General features: G+C 39.8%; 1 protein-coding gene across 1 annotated transcript in view; it reads right to left on the bottom strand.

Moving 5' to 3' along the window:
- Positions 1 to 2258: 2258 nt before the first annotated feature.
- SLC12A8 (solute carrier family 12 member 8) overlaps positions 2259 to 15063 on the bottom strand; it is a 128739-nt gene continuing 115934 nt past the window's right edge. The window contains exons 10-13 of the mRNA XM_012473880.2: positions 13965 to 14062; positions 13297 to 13414; positions 7567 to 7627; positions 2259 to 3380 (exon numbers count right to left, since the gene is read on the bottom strand). Coding sequence (XP_012329303.2) covers positions 3218 to 3380; positions 7567 to 7627; positions 13297 to 13414; positions 13965 to 14062 — 440 coding nt within the window. The 3' untranslated portion in view covers positions 2259 to 3217. The remainder of the gene's footprint in view (positions 3381 to 7566; positions 7628 to 13296; positions 13415 to 13964; positions 14063 to 15063) is intronic.

Genomic DNA, 15063 nt, shown 5'->3' with positions numbered 1-15063 from the left:
GTCTATTAAACTATCACCAGTAAATGACTGTGACAAAGCACCAACGGAAGCACGTGCCTTGGGATCCCGAGTGGCTCCTGCACTTGCTGCTTAAGGCCAGCAATGCCTGATGCTGTTCTCAATCCATCCCATGCAATGAACAGAAACCCCAGGACTGAAGTGGTTTAAACATTTTGTCACACAATCCAGGGCAGTGTAAGGCAGGCAAGTCCTGAACTAGAAGGGTTGGAAACTCAATGGGTCTCATACAGACATCATGTGTGGGGCCAACAATATCTATGAAAAAGGGCAACCATCCCTGGAAGCCTTGAGACCCCATCTCAGGTGCTCTCAGCCAAGGCTGGATCATGTCCATACCTAATCTGTCAATGGGGAGGCAGTGAGGGCCCCCAAAGGGCTTAAACATGGTGGTTGCTTTTTTAGCTTGTTATACAGAATTCAAAAAAGCAGATTCAGCAAAGGCTCTGGGACAGGCTGAAAAGGGTCCTCCAAAAGACCCACCTCCTATTCCCTGGAACCTGTGAATGTTTCCTCATTTGGCAAAGCCTTTGCAGATGTGACTGAAGCACAGGTCCTGAGATGTGGAGATGATCCTGGATTATCTGGGTGGTCCCTGAATGCAATCACATGCATCCTTACAGGAAGGAGACAGAGGTAGACTTCATATACACAAAGGAGAGGGTGATGTGAAGATAGAGCAGAGAGATTTGAAAATGTTGGCCTTGAAGATTTTGGTGATGTGATCACAAGCCACCAGAAGCTGGAAGAGGCAGGGAATAAAGCCCCCATGGAGCCTCTGAAGGGAGCTTGGTCCTGCTGACACTTTGATTTCAGCGCAGTGTTACTGATTTCAGACATCTGGCCTCCAGAATTGTGACAGAATACATTTATATTGTTTTTAAGCCACCAAATTTGTGTAATTTGGTATAGTCGCCACAGGAAACCAGAACAGCTTCTTCTTAAAAAGGGCCTGGGTAATATACCAAAAAAATTAGCTAGGCATGGTGGTGTGCACCTGTAGTCCTAGGTACTTAGGAGGCTGAAGTGGGAGGATTGCTTGAGCCTAGGAGGTTGCAGCTGCAGTGAGCTATGATCATGCCACTGCACCCCAGTCTGGGCAACAGAATGAGACCCTGTCTCAAAAATAAAGAAAAAGGCCTTCCAAGGTCACCCAACTCAGCCCTTCGTGGCTACAGTCTGCCTTTTTCAGCATTTCTCCTTCCTATACGCCTACTGCCAACTCAGACTCTGCTTTCTAATGATGCTCAGAAATCTGGTAGTTAACCAAAGTTAGACTGCGAGAACAGCAATTATAAATAAAACCTCATCTTCCAGGAGAGAAGGTTAGGATCTAGCTGACCCTTCATGCTGACCTCCCAGCCCTCACCCACGCTAAGCACTTTCCAACAGCTCAGTGTGTCTCAAAATGCTGTCCAAGGACTGCCTGCATTGAATCACCTGGGGCACTTGTTAAAGATGTAAAGGACTCCATCCCAGACTTGCCAAGTAAAAAGTTTAGGGGCGAGGTGCAGAAATCTGCAAAAATTTTTTTTTTTTTTTTTTTTTTTTTTTTTTTTTGGGACGGAGTTTTGCTCAGGCTGGGCGAGGTGCAGAAATCTGCACATTTTTTTTTTTGAGACAGAGTTTAGCTCAGCCTGGAGTGCAATGGCACAACCTCAGCTAACTGCAACCTCTGCCTCCCAGATTCAAGTGACTCTCCTGCCTCAGCCTCCCAAGTAGCTGGGATTACAGGCACCTGCCACCACACTCAGCTAATTTTTTGTATTTTTAGTAAAGATAGGGTTTCACCAAGTTGGCCAGTCTGGTCTCCAACTCCTGACCTCAGGTGATCCACCTGCCTCAGCCTCCCAAAGTGCTGGGATTACAGGCATGAGCCACCATGCCCGGCCTGAAATCTGCACTTTTGACAAGCATCCCAAGTGACTGTTAACACACCGACTCTCAAGAACCTCCACTATAGAAGGAGTCAGAAGTGACCCAACAGTACTTTTCCCTGTGGCTCGATGGCGAAGCCTCTGACCCTGGGCCAAGTGCTAAACTTCTCTGGGGAAAGCTACTGCCACGGCCCCTGGTACTGGGTGCTTGTGATGAATGCCAGGCAGAGCTCACAGAGAAATCAAAAGAGTCTTGTCCCCTCATGCCTTTCAAGCTGCAAAACAGTTGCAAAGGCATTCCAGGAGTTGAGGACCACAAATTCTTTTGAGAACGTGTGTCACGATTAGGCAATTCATGTTAACTTTTTAATTAAAAAGACCATCACTAAACAGTAATAGTTTACAAATGCATGTACCTTTTGATCCCGCAATTCCACTTTTGGGAATTTATCCTAGAGATACATTTGTACAAGATTATTCACTGCAGAACTGATTGTCATTGCAAAAGACTGGAAAGAATCCAAATGCTCATCATTGTGGAAGTGGTGAAATAAATTATAACACATTTATACAATGAAAAAAAATGAAGAAATGGCATATGAATTAATATGGAAATGTCTCCAAGATAGATTGTTAAGGGAAAAAGGGTGAAGAACATGTGTATAACATGCTAACTTTTGTGTATAAAAAGAGAATGTGAGACTCTACATTCCTGTTTACTTGTATATTCATAAAGGAGTGCTGGATGCATGGATGCGAACAGTGGCTACCTCTGGGCCAGGGTAAACAGGAACTGAGCAGGTGGGGAATAAGGATTGGAGGGAGACTTTTCACTCTACATACGATTATAATGTTTGGGTTTGGAACCATGTGAGTGTATTATTTATTCAAGAAATAATAAATTTTTTGTATTATTGTATTATTTCCTGAATAAATAATACGATAAAATATAAAACACACGTTCGTTGTGGCCCTCTGCACAAGCAATCTGGCTGTGGTTCTGTTCCCGTTCCCCACACCCGGGAATCTTGGTGTCCTCTGCTAGGCTTGGTACCTGTGTAGAGCTCTTCAGACCGGGTGTTGCAGAGGCCAGCACCATTCCTGATGTCACCCCGGGTGAAATGTGGTCCTCAGAGCAGAATGCAGATTTCCTTTTTTGTCTTTTTCCTTCTTCCACATGTTCTAAGAAAATGTAGATTTCCATTGTCCAAAGTGACAGCGAGAGGATGGGTCTTTGTTTCTCATGGAGGAGAAGCACCCCCACGAAGGTTCTGGGATTGGGTCCACTGTGCATGGGACAGTGCAGGAACAGCTCCCTGCATCTAGTAGTGAGGCATCAGCTGCTCCCGACTCATGAGGAAGGAGTGGTGGTAGCGATCCCGAGTGGCGAAGTCTGCATTCTCCTGGGTGAGCTGAGTCATCTCCATGTCAACCTTAGCCAGGGATGGTGCCAAGATGATCTGCTCCTGAGGGGACCGCAAGCTTCTGCCGTGAGAGACACACAGAGGATGGTGAGAAGGACAGAACAGAGACTGAACATGAAGATGAGTCTATCAGGCATTGAAAATTATTTGCAGACACACATGTATTTAAATGTTTAAAACATAATTGTTGAAAGGTATATGTACAAGAATATATGAACTCAAAGCACGAGAAATACAAAGTATCAAATACAATAAAGAGGGAGACAGTGTGATATTTACCCTAAGTAGAAAAGTATAAAGCTGTACCTACCTGATAGGAAATAACTGATAAAGAGAGGTGCTGCCTTCCGAATGGTATCATGTTGGGGCTCTGTAGCTTCTCTTTGTTCTTGTCAAATGAAAAATAATGGAATGGAGAGGCTGGAAAATTGAGAAGAGTGGAAAGAGAAACCTTCTCGTAGATTTATTGAAAAGAAAATTGAATAAGGATGAATGATTTCAAGAGCTAAGGCTCACACAGCAAGCAGTGGAGAGGGATGGCAAAGGCTTTTGACACCAAGGTGGCCTCAAGTGAAGAGCAAGTCCCATATAGATCCCACTGTCACTGGAGTCTCTGCATACAGTTTGGGGTGGGATAAACTGGGAAAGAAAAATGTTAGGGATGCGTGGGGAAAGTGCTAAGAGGAAGAAAGGAGTGAGGAAAGCTCAGGCTGGCTGTCCAGGCAGCTGCAGAAGGCAGATCCAGTCACAGCTCTGTGCCTCATCAACTTGGTGGCCTCCGGAAGACTCCTTACCTCCTTGTGTCTCTATTTTCTCATCTTCCCGGGTCTCTTCCAGTTCCTACAGTCTGTATTAGCTCCTTAAGTCATACCTTAGGCATGGATTTCCTCTGAAAATTTTTACTCTAAAAGAATCATCTACTTTATGAGTAGTAAGGTGCAATTATTTGAATATGGACTATATTTGAGAGTTGTGAAAAGGCAGAAATCTAATATAGATCTGTGGAACTTAAACAACGTTTCAACGGACTCTGGCCAAACGTCCTGCTATAGAATTTTAGATCACATGACTATGGCATTACAGCCACTTTGTTGAGAACATGTATAAATTATATAGATCTCTGAGGGTTCTTGAGAAGTGAATTAACTTCTATAAAGGCTGAATCTCCAAAAAGGTTAGGAGGTGACAAAAATGCCATACCAGTCAACATATAAGTGTTTTTGCTAATGTTTTATTTTGATTTTTTTTAGGTGAAACCATTACATTCTTCTGAGTCTGTAGAAATAATATACTTCACTCTCTAGTCTAGATTGGCTTACACATCCTCATTTGGACAGTGGCTAGTGCTTCAGTAAAGAACGCCTTCTCGATGACAGGCTCAACTTCACATGGTTCATGGGAATTGTAGGCAAAACACAGCAAGTAACCTAGCCAAATTCTTCTGCCAAAACACACTCTATATTCTTCTCCTTTTTTGGTTTTGAAGAGCATTTGGGGGTTATAGTTGGGGATTGGGAAGGGAACTCAAAATTACGAAGTAGAAACACAGCTACCAATCTCTATTTTTATTTTATTTTTTGAGAGTCTCGCTCTGTCACCCAAGCTGGAGTACAGTGGTTGATCTCAGCTCACTGCAACCTCTGCCTCCCAGGTTCAAGCAATTCTCAAACCTCAGCCTCCCAAGTAGCTGGGACTACAGGTGGGCACCACCACACCTGACTAATCTTGTATTTTTAGTAGAGATGGTGTTTTGCCATGTTGCTGAGGCTGGTCTTGAACTCTTGCCCTGAGTGATCAGCTTGCCTCAGCCTCCCAAACTGCTGGGATTACAGGTATGAACCAGTGCATCTGGCCAATCTCTATTATTGTTTTTTTGTTTGCTTGTTTTGAGACAGGGTCTTATTCTATTGCTCAGGCTGGAGTGCAGTGGCACAATCTCAGCTCACTGCAATCTCCACCTCCCAGGTTCAAGTGATTCTCCTGCCTCAGCCTCCACAGTAGTTGGGACTATAGGCACCTGTCACCATGCCCGGCTAATTTTTGTATTTTCAACAGAAATGGGGTTTTGCTATGTTGGCCAGGATAGTCTCAAACTCCTGACCCCAGGTGATCCATCTGCCTCAGCTTCTCAAAGTACTGGGATTACAGGCATGAGCCACTGTCCCCAGTCTTTCTTGGTTTCTTCAACCTCCTGAATAACCATCCCCAAATATCACCCAGCAGCCATGGTGAGGCCAAGTTTGATGTTGACTTAGCTGAGGTCTCTGCCACCCACCTCATAGCCCACAGAGCCTGGTGTTTGTATTATGAATGGTGTGGACTGATTCTACTCCAACAAAAGTACTGTCCTTTTCTAAGAATAATCTCCCCTAGTACATTCTTCTTTCTATATAGCACTGCTGTGACCTCCAAGCTGAAATCCCAGGAATTCAGAGTGCAACATAAGGAGTGGTGACCTCCCATGGCATTTTTAGGCTTTAAAACCAGAAATGACTAAAAATATTCTTGTAAATCAGGCAAAGCAAAGTAGTCTCACCCACACACCACTTGCAGCTCCAGAATCTGTAGGCAGCTTTTACACAGAATCTATTTCCATTTAAACTCTACTCTTTCTCAGGACAGGGTTGTAGGGGAGAAGAGATCAGTGTAGATGTGTTATGACCCGGGTCACCCAACCTTGTGCGTCAGACAGGACAAGAAGCAGAGAGATCACTCACCCTCCCTGCAGCTCCACACGGGACATTGAGCCCAGCTGGCCCAAGCAATGACAGGGTGCTCCCCACGCACCCCAGCCTCCAGCCCTGGGCCCTCTCCCTGTTGGTTTCTACAGCCCTTACTGCTGTTTCTTGTCATCCCAAGCTCCAGCATGAAGGCTTTATTTCTTGTGCCATCTTAAATAGATTGTGTTTGTGAAGAATTGTTTTAAAAAGGATTCTTGGAATGGACAGTTAGTGTTTAATGGGTATGGTGATGGTAGCACAGCAATGTGAATGTCCTTAACGCCACTGAACTGCACACTGCACATAAACATGGTTAAACAGTACATCTCCCATTACATGTATTTTACCTTTTTTTTTTTTTTTTGAGACAGTCTTATTTTGTTGACTAGCTGGAGTGCAGTGGCATGATCTCGGCTCACTGCAACCTCCACCTCCCGGATTCAAGCAATTCTTCTGCCTCAGCCTCCCTAGAAGCTGGGATTATAGGCATGCCACCACGCCCGGCTAATTTTGTATTTTTAGTAGAGATGGGGTTTTACCATGTTGGCCAGGCTAGTCTTTAACTCTTGACATCAGGTGATCTTCCTACCTCCCAAAGTGCTGGGATTACAGGCATGAGCCACTGCACCCAGCCCTATTTTACCATAATTTTTAAAATGAAGGGGGGAAAAAGCATTGTGAAGTTACATCTGGGCTCAATGGGAAAGGATCCCATGATCTGCTAGCAATGTTTGGGTACGGAGGGTGGAAATATTAGCAAGTACAACCTAGACACCTAAAATTTCAAAAACAAACCAACAAAATGTAACCAAATGAACACTCGGTTGGGTTCTGCCTGGATTTTCCTAGCCTGCAGCTCTAGCTCCTCACTGATATTGAAAGGGGACAGAAGGGTGAGTATAATGCCCCAGAATCCCAAGCCTTAAAAGATAAGAAGCATTGGTACTGCAGGAGTGGAGGAGGAGGAGGAGTGAGATTAGGACACGTGCGTAATATACCTTCTCTATGAGGCTTCTATTTCTCAGGAGGGGTTTTTTCCTGTTTCCTCTATAACTGACCATGGAGGTTCCACAGAAATCCTTCAGGATCTCCACTTTCTTTCTATACTTGGCCTCTGCACTGTCCCGAACCCAGTAATGTCAACTACTTCCGCTCAGATGGAAAAATGTGCGTCTTGGCGTGACATTTCCCTTGGGCTTTAATCTTGTGCGTGATTATGCATTGATGTTAATGTGTCTTGGACTGTAAACTCACTGAGAGGAGAGTAGTGACTTACCACCCTAGCAACCAGATTCTAAATAAAGCCTCTGTTCTTGAAGACTGAGGATAAGAAGGAAAGAGGACATGAGCCTAAAGGAAGCTTCTGATGAGCTGAATCTAGGGGCTGAGTGTGGTGGAGTATAGATGGGAGCAACATCTGAGTCTCCCGGAGGTTCCCATGCCACAATCCAGGCCCAAGCCCAGCCAGGAATGAGACGCCCTGGGCACCTCCCAGGACTCTGGACACTCATCCATTTTGGTACAGACCTGCAGGAGGGGATCAAGAGAGACCTCATCCACCGGAAAAAGCTGAAGTTGGAGGCTGATCCTGCAAGGAAGACATATACGTAACCATTTTTGAAGGTTCTACATACGCATCTAGAAGCTCAGTTTTAATAGGGTGAATGCATACCCCAGTACATACACATGCACAGGATTCACGCTTACGTTTGCCTTTTTCAGTCTAACCAAACAATATGCACTGTAATCCTCCGTGACAGCAGCCTACTAAGGACTTTTACTCATGTGAGTCTTTCAAAAATTTATTTCTAAACTCCAAAATCACTCCCAAAAAACTGGACAAAGTGCTATAAAGAAAAATGCAGAGTTGCTAACTTTAGTCTTAGGAATTAAAAATTTTTGATAATTTTTTTAAGATTCATACTCATATGTGTTGAATACACCCTATAAAAATTTTCTACTAGACCATGCAGTCATTGAGAATAGAGAACATGTCTTTTTCATCCCTAATAATCCTCACAGTACCTCACAGGATCTGGCACTTAGGAATTTTTTTTAACAGATGTTAAGTGAATCAAATCGTTCCATATGTAGAAATGTTAGAGCTGAGGTTTGAAGTGACATTGTTGTTGATTCTAGCCAAATAATCCTGACATCAAACACACTTATTTGAATAGGGTTTATCAATTTAAAAAAATCCACCCCTCTTTTGGTGTAGGTTAAAAAAAATTCACATAGTAAATTATATATAACTTTAGAGAAACAAATCAAATGTGATTTTAGAAATGCTTTTCTAGGCTGGGTGTGGTGGCTCATGTCTGTAATCCCAGCACTTTGGGAGGCCAAGGTGGGCAGATCACAAGGTCAGGAGATCAAGAGCATCCTAGCCAACATGGTGAAACACTGTCTCTGCTAAAAATACAAAAATTGCCAGGCATGGTGGTGCACACCTGTAGTCCCAGATACTCAGGAGGCTGAGGCAGGAGAATTGCTTGAACCCAGGAGGCGGAGGCTGCAGTGAGCTGAGATCACAACACTGCACCCCAGCCTGGGTGACAGAGTGAGACTCTGTCTCAAAAAAAAAGAAAATGCTTTGTTAAATTATATAGATGAATGATTAAAAATTGATTAATTAGATAATGTTCATATATGATCAGGAAAATAGCATTATTTTAAGAGGCTTATGTTAGAATCTCCACAAATATCAACAGTATGCAGCTGATAACCTGCTTTCTCAATATCATTTAGGTCCTTATGGCTAAAGAGAAGATAAATTTTAGATTTGCATTAATATCTGCAATTGCAAAGAGATTTCTAATATATTTTGAGATTGTCAGAAGGAAGAACATAAACATTTTATTAACTGACCCTACTTAAATGTGATAATTTAAATTCTAAATAATTTAAATTTGATGGACATTGGCCTGAAATTTGATTTCATGTTTTCTTATGAATAGATTTCTAGAAAATATTTAAATATTTAAATTTAAATTTCTTAGGAAACTTTTTAAGAAACACAGAAGCAATCACTGAAGTAATCACTGTTAATTAAAATATATTCTATATAAATATAATTAAAATACAAAATATATTCTATCTATGAAGTCAGCTAATATAAGGACCTCTTCTTAACATTACTGTTTTTTCTAAATTATTTTTTTAAATATACAAATGACTTAAAATGTTTGAAATGCATCATTCGGAAGAACTTTTTTTTTTTTTTTAATTTGCTTAGATAGTTACGGGCCATCTGATTTAGTTAGTAGTGGTAACAAATTGCTTTATTTTAAATTGAGGCATCATAAAATTTTGCTGAAAAAGGTTCTCTTAACATATTTTTAAAAAGCTTTATTATTGAGGAATAATTGATATGCAATAAACTGTATGTTGACTTTATTTTCTTGTTTTCTATATTCTGGATGCTCTTGCATTTTGGCCCTTGATCCTGGAGGGTCTAGCTAATTCCTAGATACTGAATAGCAAACAATTCCCCTGTAAGTCGGCTTTTGATATACAAACCAACCAATCCAGGGCCCACCCTTAATTTAGTTCTTTATCAAATCTCACACAACAAGCCAGTATTCCCCCGCCCTAAATCACACCAAGACCAGACAACTATAGATCATCCTTATAGCCCAGAGCCTGCTGAAATCACTTGAATTATTCAGTCCTAACCTTACTCAGTGTACCTACCCTGCCTTGCTCATTCCTTTCAACAAAAAAACCCAAAAAGGCTCTAGGCCATGGTCTCCCCACTTCTTCTTCTGCCCCATGACTAACCCTGGTCCATTCCCACGTGGCCTTGCATGGCTTGCCAAGCCTCCTGTTTCTAATGACCTTCCTCCTTCATGACAGTCATTTCCATGTCTGTGTATGTTTTACCACACCTGATTAAAACAAATCCTGGGTACATATGCAGAAGAAACTGCATGTAAAGAACATAACTTACAATGATTCTTTATGACTGGTTTATCAGGACATAATCCCACAATTAAGTCAAGGAGTATCTGTATTTAAAGTATATTATTTGGTCTGTGTGTGTATATATACACACATCTAACCATATATACACTGTGAAATCATCACACAAGTAAGATAATGAACACGTCTAGCACCTCCAAAAGTTTCCTCAAGCCACTTCATTAGATCTCTCTCCCATGTATCCTTACTTCACCCCCACCCAAAAGTATCCACTGATCTGCTATCATTATAAATTAAACCTGGCCTTACCAGCAATTTTTGAAGGTCAGAAGTCCTTAATTTTGATAAAGTCCAATTTATAAATTTTTTCATGCTTTTGTTGTATTTAAGAAATCTTTGCTAACTCACAGTCACAAAGGTTTTCTCTTACATTTTCTTCTAGAAATTGTATAGGTTTAGGCTTCACATTTAGTTCTAATATCCATTTTGAGTTATATATTTATACGGTATGATATATGGGTGGAAGTCTACTTTCTGCTTATGGCTTTGTGGTTGTTTCAGTGCCATTTGTTGAAAGACTATTTTTTCCTTCCACTGAATTACCTTTGAAACTTTTTCAAAAAGCAGTTGGCCATATGTGTGTGGGTCAGTTTCCAAATCCTCTACTCTGTCCATTGATTCACTTGTGTAGCTTTTCCACATCACACTGTCTTGATGACTTTAGCTTTAAAATCAGTCTTGAAATCAGGAAGTGCAAGTCTTACAACTTTATTCTTGTTTTACAAAATTAGTTGGGCTATTAGGTCCTTTGCATTTCCATATAAATATTTTAGAATCTGATTGACAGTTTCTATAAAAAGGCAGCTGAGATTTTGACTGGGATTATATTAAATCTATAAAAAAATTGGGGATAATTGGAAATTTAAGACTATTAAGTCTTCCAATTCAAGAACATAGTATATCTCTTCATTTATTTCTTTAATTTACTCTTTAATTTTTTTCAGAAATACTTTCTCATCTGTAAATATAGTGAATTACATTGATTAACTTCAAATGCTAAATGAACCTTGCATTCCTGTAATAAACCCACTTGACCATGGTATATTATTATTATTTTTACATATTATTGCAATTAATTTGTTAAATTTTTTTTAGAATTTTTGCATCTATATTCATGAGATATGTTAGTGTATAGTTTTCCAAAAAGTTTGTATAGAGTTAGTATTTTTTCTTCCTTAAAGATTTGGTCGAATTTATCAGTAAAGCTATCTGGACCTATGCTTTTCTCTCTGGGAAGGTTTTCAATGACCAGTTTAATTTCTTTAATAGATGAGATGAATAGTCCTGTATCTATTTCTTCTTGAGTGAGCTTTGGTAGTTTGCATCTTTCGAGGAATTTGTCCAATTCATCTAAGTTTTCAATTGATCAAGAGAAACCTGTTTACATTATTCTTCTATTTCACTTTTAATATCTTTAAGATTTCTAATGATGTCATCTCACTCATTTCTGGTTTTGGTAATTTGTACTTCTTCTTCTTTTATTCTGATCAGTCTGACTACAGGTTTATCAATTTTACTGATCTCACATAATCAGTTTTTTGCTTCATTTGTATTCTCTAATTTTTTTTCTGTTTTACATTTTATTAATTTCTACACTGATCTACTCTGATTTATTATTTCCTTTTTTTCCTTCTTACTTTGGGTTTAATTTGCTCTTCTTTTTCTAGTTTCTTAAGTTGGATGTTGGGATCATTTACTTGTGAATGCTCTTCTTTTCTAATGTAAGCATTTGATGCTATAAATTTCCTTTAGCTATATCCCACAGTTTTGCTGTGTTGCATTTTCACTTTGATTCAGTTCAAAATACTTGTAATTTCACTCTTCTTTCTTCTTCGAATCATGGATTATTTCTTTTCTGAATTTTAATTAGGGTTAGGTAATATTCTTTAGTTTCTAAATATTTGGGGATTTTAAAAAAATTTTTTTATTTAGGAGACAGAGTCTTGTTATTTTGCCCAGGCTAGCCTCACACTCCTGGTCTCAAGCAATTCTCCTGCCTTAGCCTCCCAAGTAGCTGGGACAATAGGTGTGTGCCAACTGTGCCTGGCTTATTCAAGGATTTTCTGATATCTTTCTATTATTTATTTCTAATTACTCCCCGATTTGGTCAGAGAATATACTCTGTTCTTGAATTGACTTTGAATACTTTTAAATTTATTGAAATATTTTTTATGTCCTAGAATATAGTCTCTACTGGTAAATGTTTCATGTATAATTGAAAAGAACGTATATTCTGCTGTTATTGGGTAGAATGTTCTGTCAATTAGTCCAGGTTTGTTGATAGTATCATTCAAATCTTCTATAGCCTTACTGATTGTATACTTATTTGTTTTACCAATTATTAGGAAAGAGGTATTGAAATCTCTGACTACGGGTGTCAACTTTTTCTTGTAGTTCTATCAGGGTTTGTTTTGCTTATTTCAAAGCTGTGTTTTTCAGTGCATAAATGTTAAGGTTTATTATGTCTTCCTTATGAGTTTTTCCCTTCAGCTTTATGAAATGATCCTCTTTATCCCTGTAATATTCTTTTCTACAAACTCTACTTTGCCTAATGTTAATATAGCTACTCTGGCTTTGTTTTTTATTAGTGTTAGCCTGATGTATCTTTTTCCATCCTTTTACTTTTAACATGGTTGTGTCTTTATATTTAGAGGAGGATTCTTGCAGGCAGCATATAGTTGTGTCATGCTTTTTCATTCAATCTGACAATCTTTGGCATTCAGTTGGGGTGTTTAGACCATCCATATTTAGTATGATTATTGATATGGCTTGGATTACACATACATAAACCATCTTGTTGTTTGTTTTTTGCTTGCCTCATTTGTCCTTTATTATCTTTTTCTTCCTTTTCGGCCTTATTTTGATTGAGTACTTTTTATCTCCTTTATTGGCTTAACTGTAACTGTGTTATCTTAGGTTGCTTTAGGGTTTATAGTATACATTTTAAGCTTACCACAATGTATCTTCAAGTAATGTTATAGTATTTAACAAAGTATAAGAAACTCACAATAGTATAGTTTCATTTCACTCCTCCTAGCTCTTGTACTATTGTTATCCACTGTACTTCTATATGTCTTATAAACCTCACACTGTTATTATTTTTCATTTGTAATAATTCATGTGCTTATCACAGTTCTCCTAGACTATAAACTATTTGAAAATGGAATTCACGTCTGAATCAGTGTTGGCATTCAACTGGTATTCAAAACATTTTTTTCTCCTAATGAATTGTGAAAAGAGTGAGGGAACCAGTGGCAAAATGGCTCTGCTGCTTACCAAGGTGAAGCCCTGGACTGGCCCGGCCAATGTAGAAATACACAATGGCAGCAACACCCATGTTAACCAGGGTATACACCCACTGTATCACAAACATGATGAGAAGGGACCCAACAGCCTGTGAAAACAGAGTAGAAAGAGCAAATCACCTAATGGCTTTCTACATGGTAAGCAAGCCACAAGGCTAAGGTCTTCAGCACCAACAGCTCCTCTCATCAACTTCTGATCACTGTAAAAGCCTGAATAATTGAAGTTTGTGAATAATTAAAAACCTCTATTAAGCAGATATTTGGGCAGACACCCTCTGAAAGTAACTCTTTAATCAGAACTATCAATAAATATATATTCTAGCTTATCTCTTTGTCCCATTTCTCCCTATAAGAAACAAATTAAAATGCAAGTATGGTAACTTAGTGTAACTAGAAATTTAGTAACCCAGAAGTTATCATAGACAATTATTTAAAAAGGAAATCATTGATTAAAATAAGTGGTTCATTAAATGTAATCTTGCCATATGTACTCTCACCTAAATTCTAATACAATAGGCAATTAAATCACTTTACTTCTAATTAAGCCCTCCATCTTTCCTCCCCTTCAGCCTAAGATCACATATGTGTCCACCTGAACTTTGTCCCAAGAACAATTGAGATCAAGATGAAGTTACTCACCCCCAACAAGGAGACCCAGGGGTTGCACATGTGGCTATAGAAAGAAGTTGGTCTTCTCCAGACATCTTGTTCTTGAAGCCTGGACTGCAGGAAGAAATCTAAAAAATAGCCAAAGATTTGGCTGCCAAATTGCTACCAAACCCTCTACTATTTTTAGGAGCAAATACCTATTAGCTCTTCTTCCCCAATTTTGTAACTTAGCCTAAAAGACAATTCCCAGGGCTTGCTCTTGGAGAAGGAAGAAGTGTTTATGTCCTCTCACCAGCCAAGGATCTGAGAAAGAAAGGTAAGAGAGAGAGAAAGTAGAGAGGAAGGTCTTCTGACACCCAAGGCACATCTGTCCAGACAGGTCATCTGGGAGAACTGGAAACTCAGCTCTCCCCTCTTTTTCATACGTAAGGGGTTACAGTGGGACAACTAGACACCTGGTATTCTTGGCTCCCAGGTGTGGCCACTGGGACTGCTGGGACAGGTTGGCTTTTGTCTAATTAAAGATGGTCTTTGCTACCTTCTGATTCTGAAAGTTAGCTCATGTTAGACCGATCTCAGATATTAACCAGAAATTGATGAAGGAGAGAGATGGAGAGAGAACAGTTCCTCTGATTCCTTTTCCCGGGAATTGAAGTGGCTGAGGGGGAAGGGGCCCAGCGATAAACAAATGCATGGTTCTGCCTCATCCTCCATGGATTTCAGGCACAACTGCTTCTCAGAGCCATGCCATGTTCTATTCAGCTCTGGATTCTCAATTTACAGCTGGTTCCAGAAGCACTCAATTAAAAAAATAATTTTTTAAATGTCATATTAGTAAACTTTGGGCTTTTAGTGTAAACATCACCCGAACAGTGTACACTGTATCCATTAGGCAATTTCTCATCCCTCAATCTGCCTCTTATCATCCCACTCTCCTACTTTTCCAAGTCTCCAGTGTCTGTCACTCCACCCTCTGGGTCCATGGGTACACATTATTTAGCTTCTGCTTATAAGTGAAAGCATGCTGCATTTGACTTTCTATTTCTGCAGAAATGCTCAATGTAGCCATGAAAATGCATCTAGATTGTGTAACAATATGGTCTAATCACCATGAGCACCACAATACTGT

The sequence above is a fragment of the Aotus nancymaae genome, unplaced genomic scaffold (assembly GCF_030222135.1).
Source record: "Aotus nancymaae isolate 86718 unplaced genomic scaffold, 86718_ANA_hifiasm-v0.15.2.pri h1tg000046l, whole genome shotgun sequence".
Lineage (NCBI taxonomy): Eukaryota > Metazoa > Chordata > Mammalia > Primates > Aotidae > Aotus > Aotus nancymaae.
This window is presented reverse-complemented; position numbering and strand designations above follow the sequence as displayed.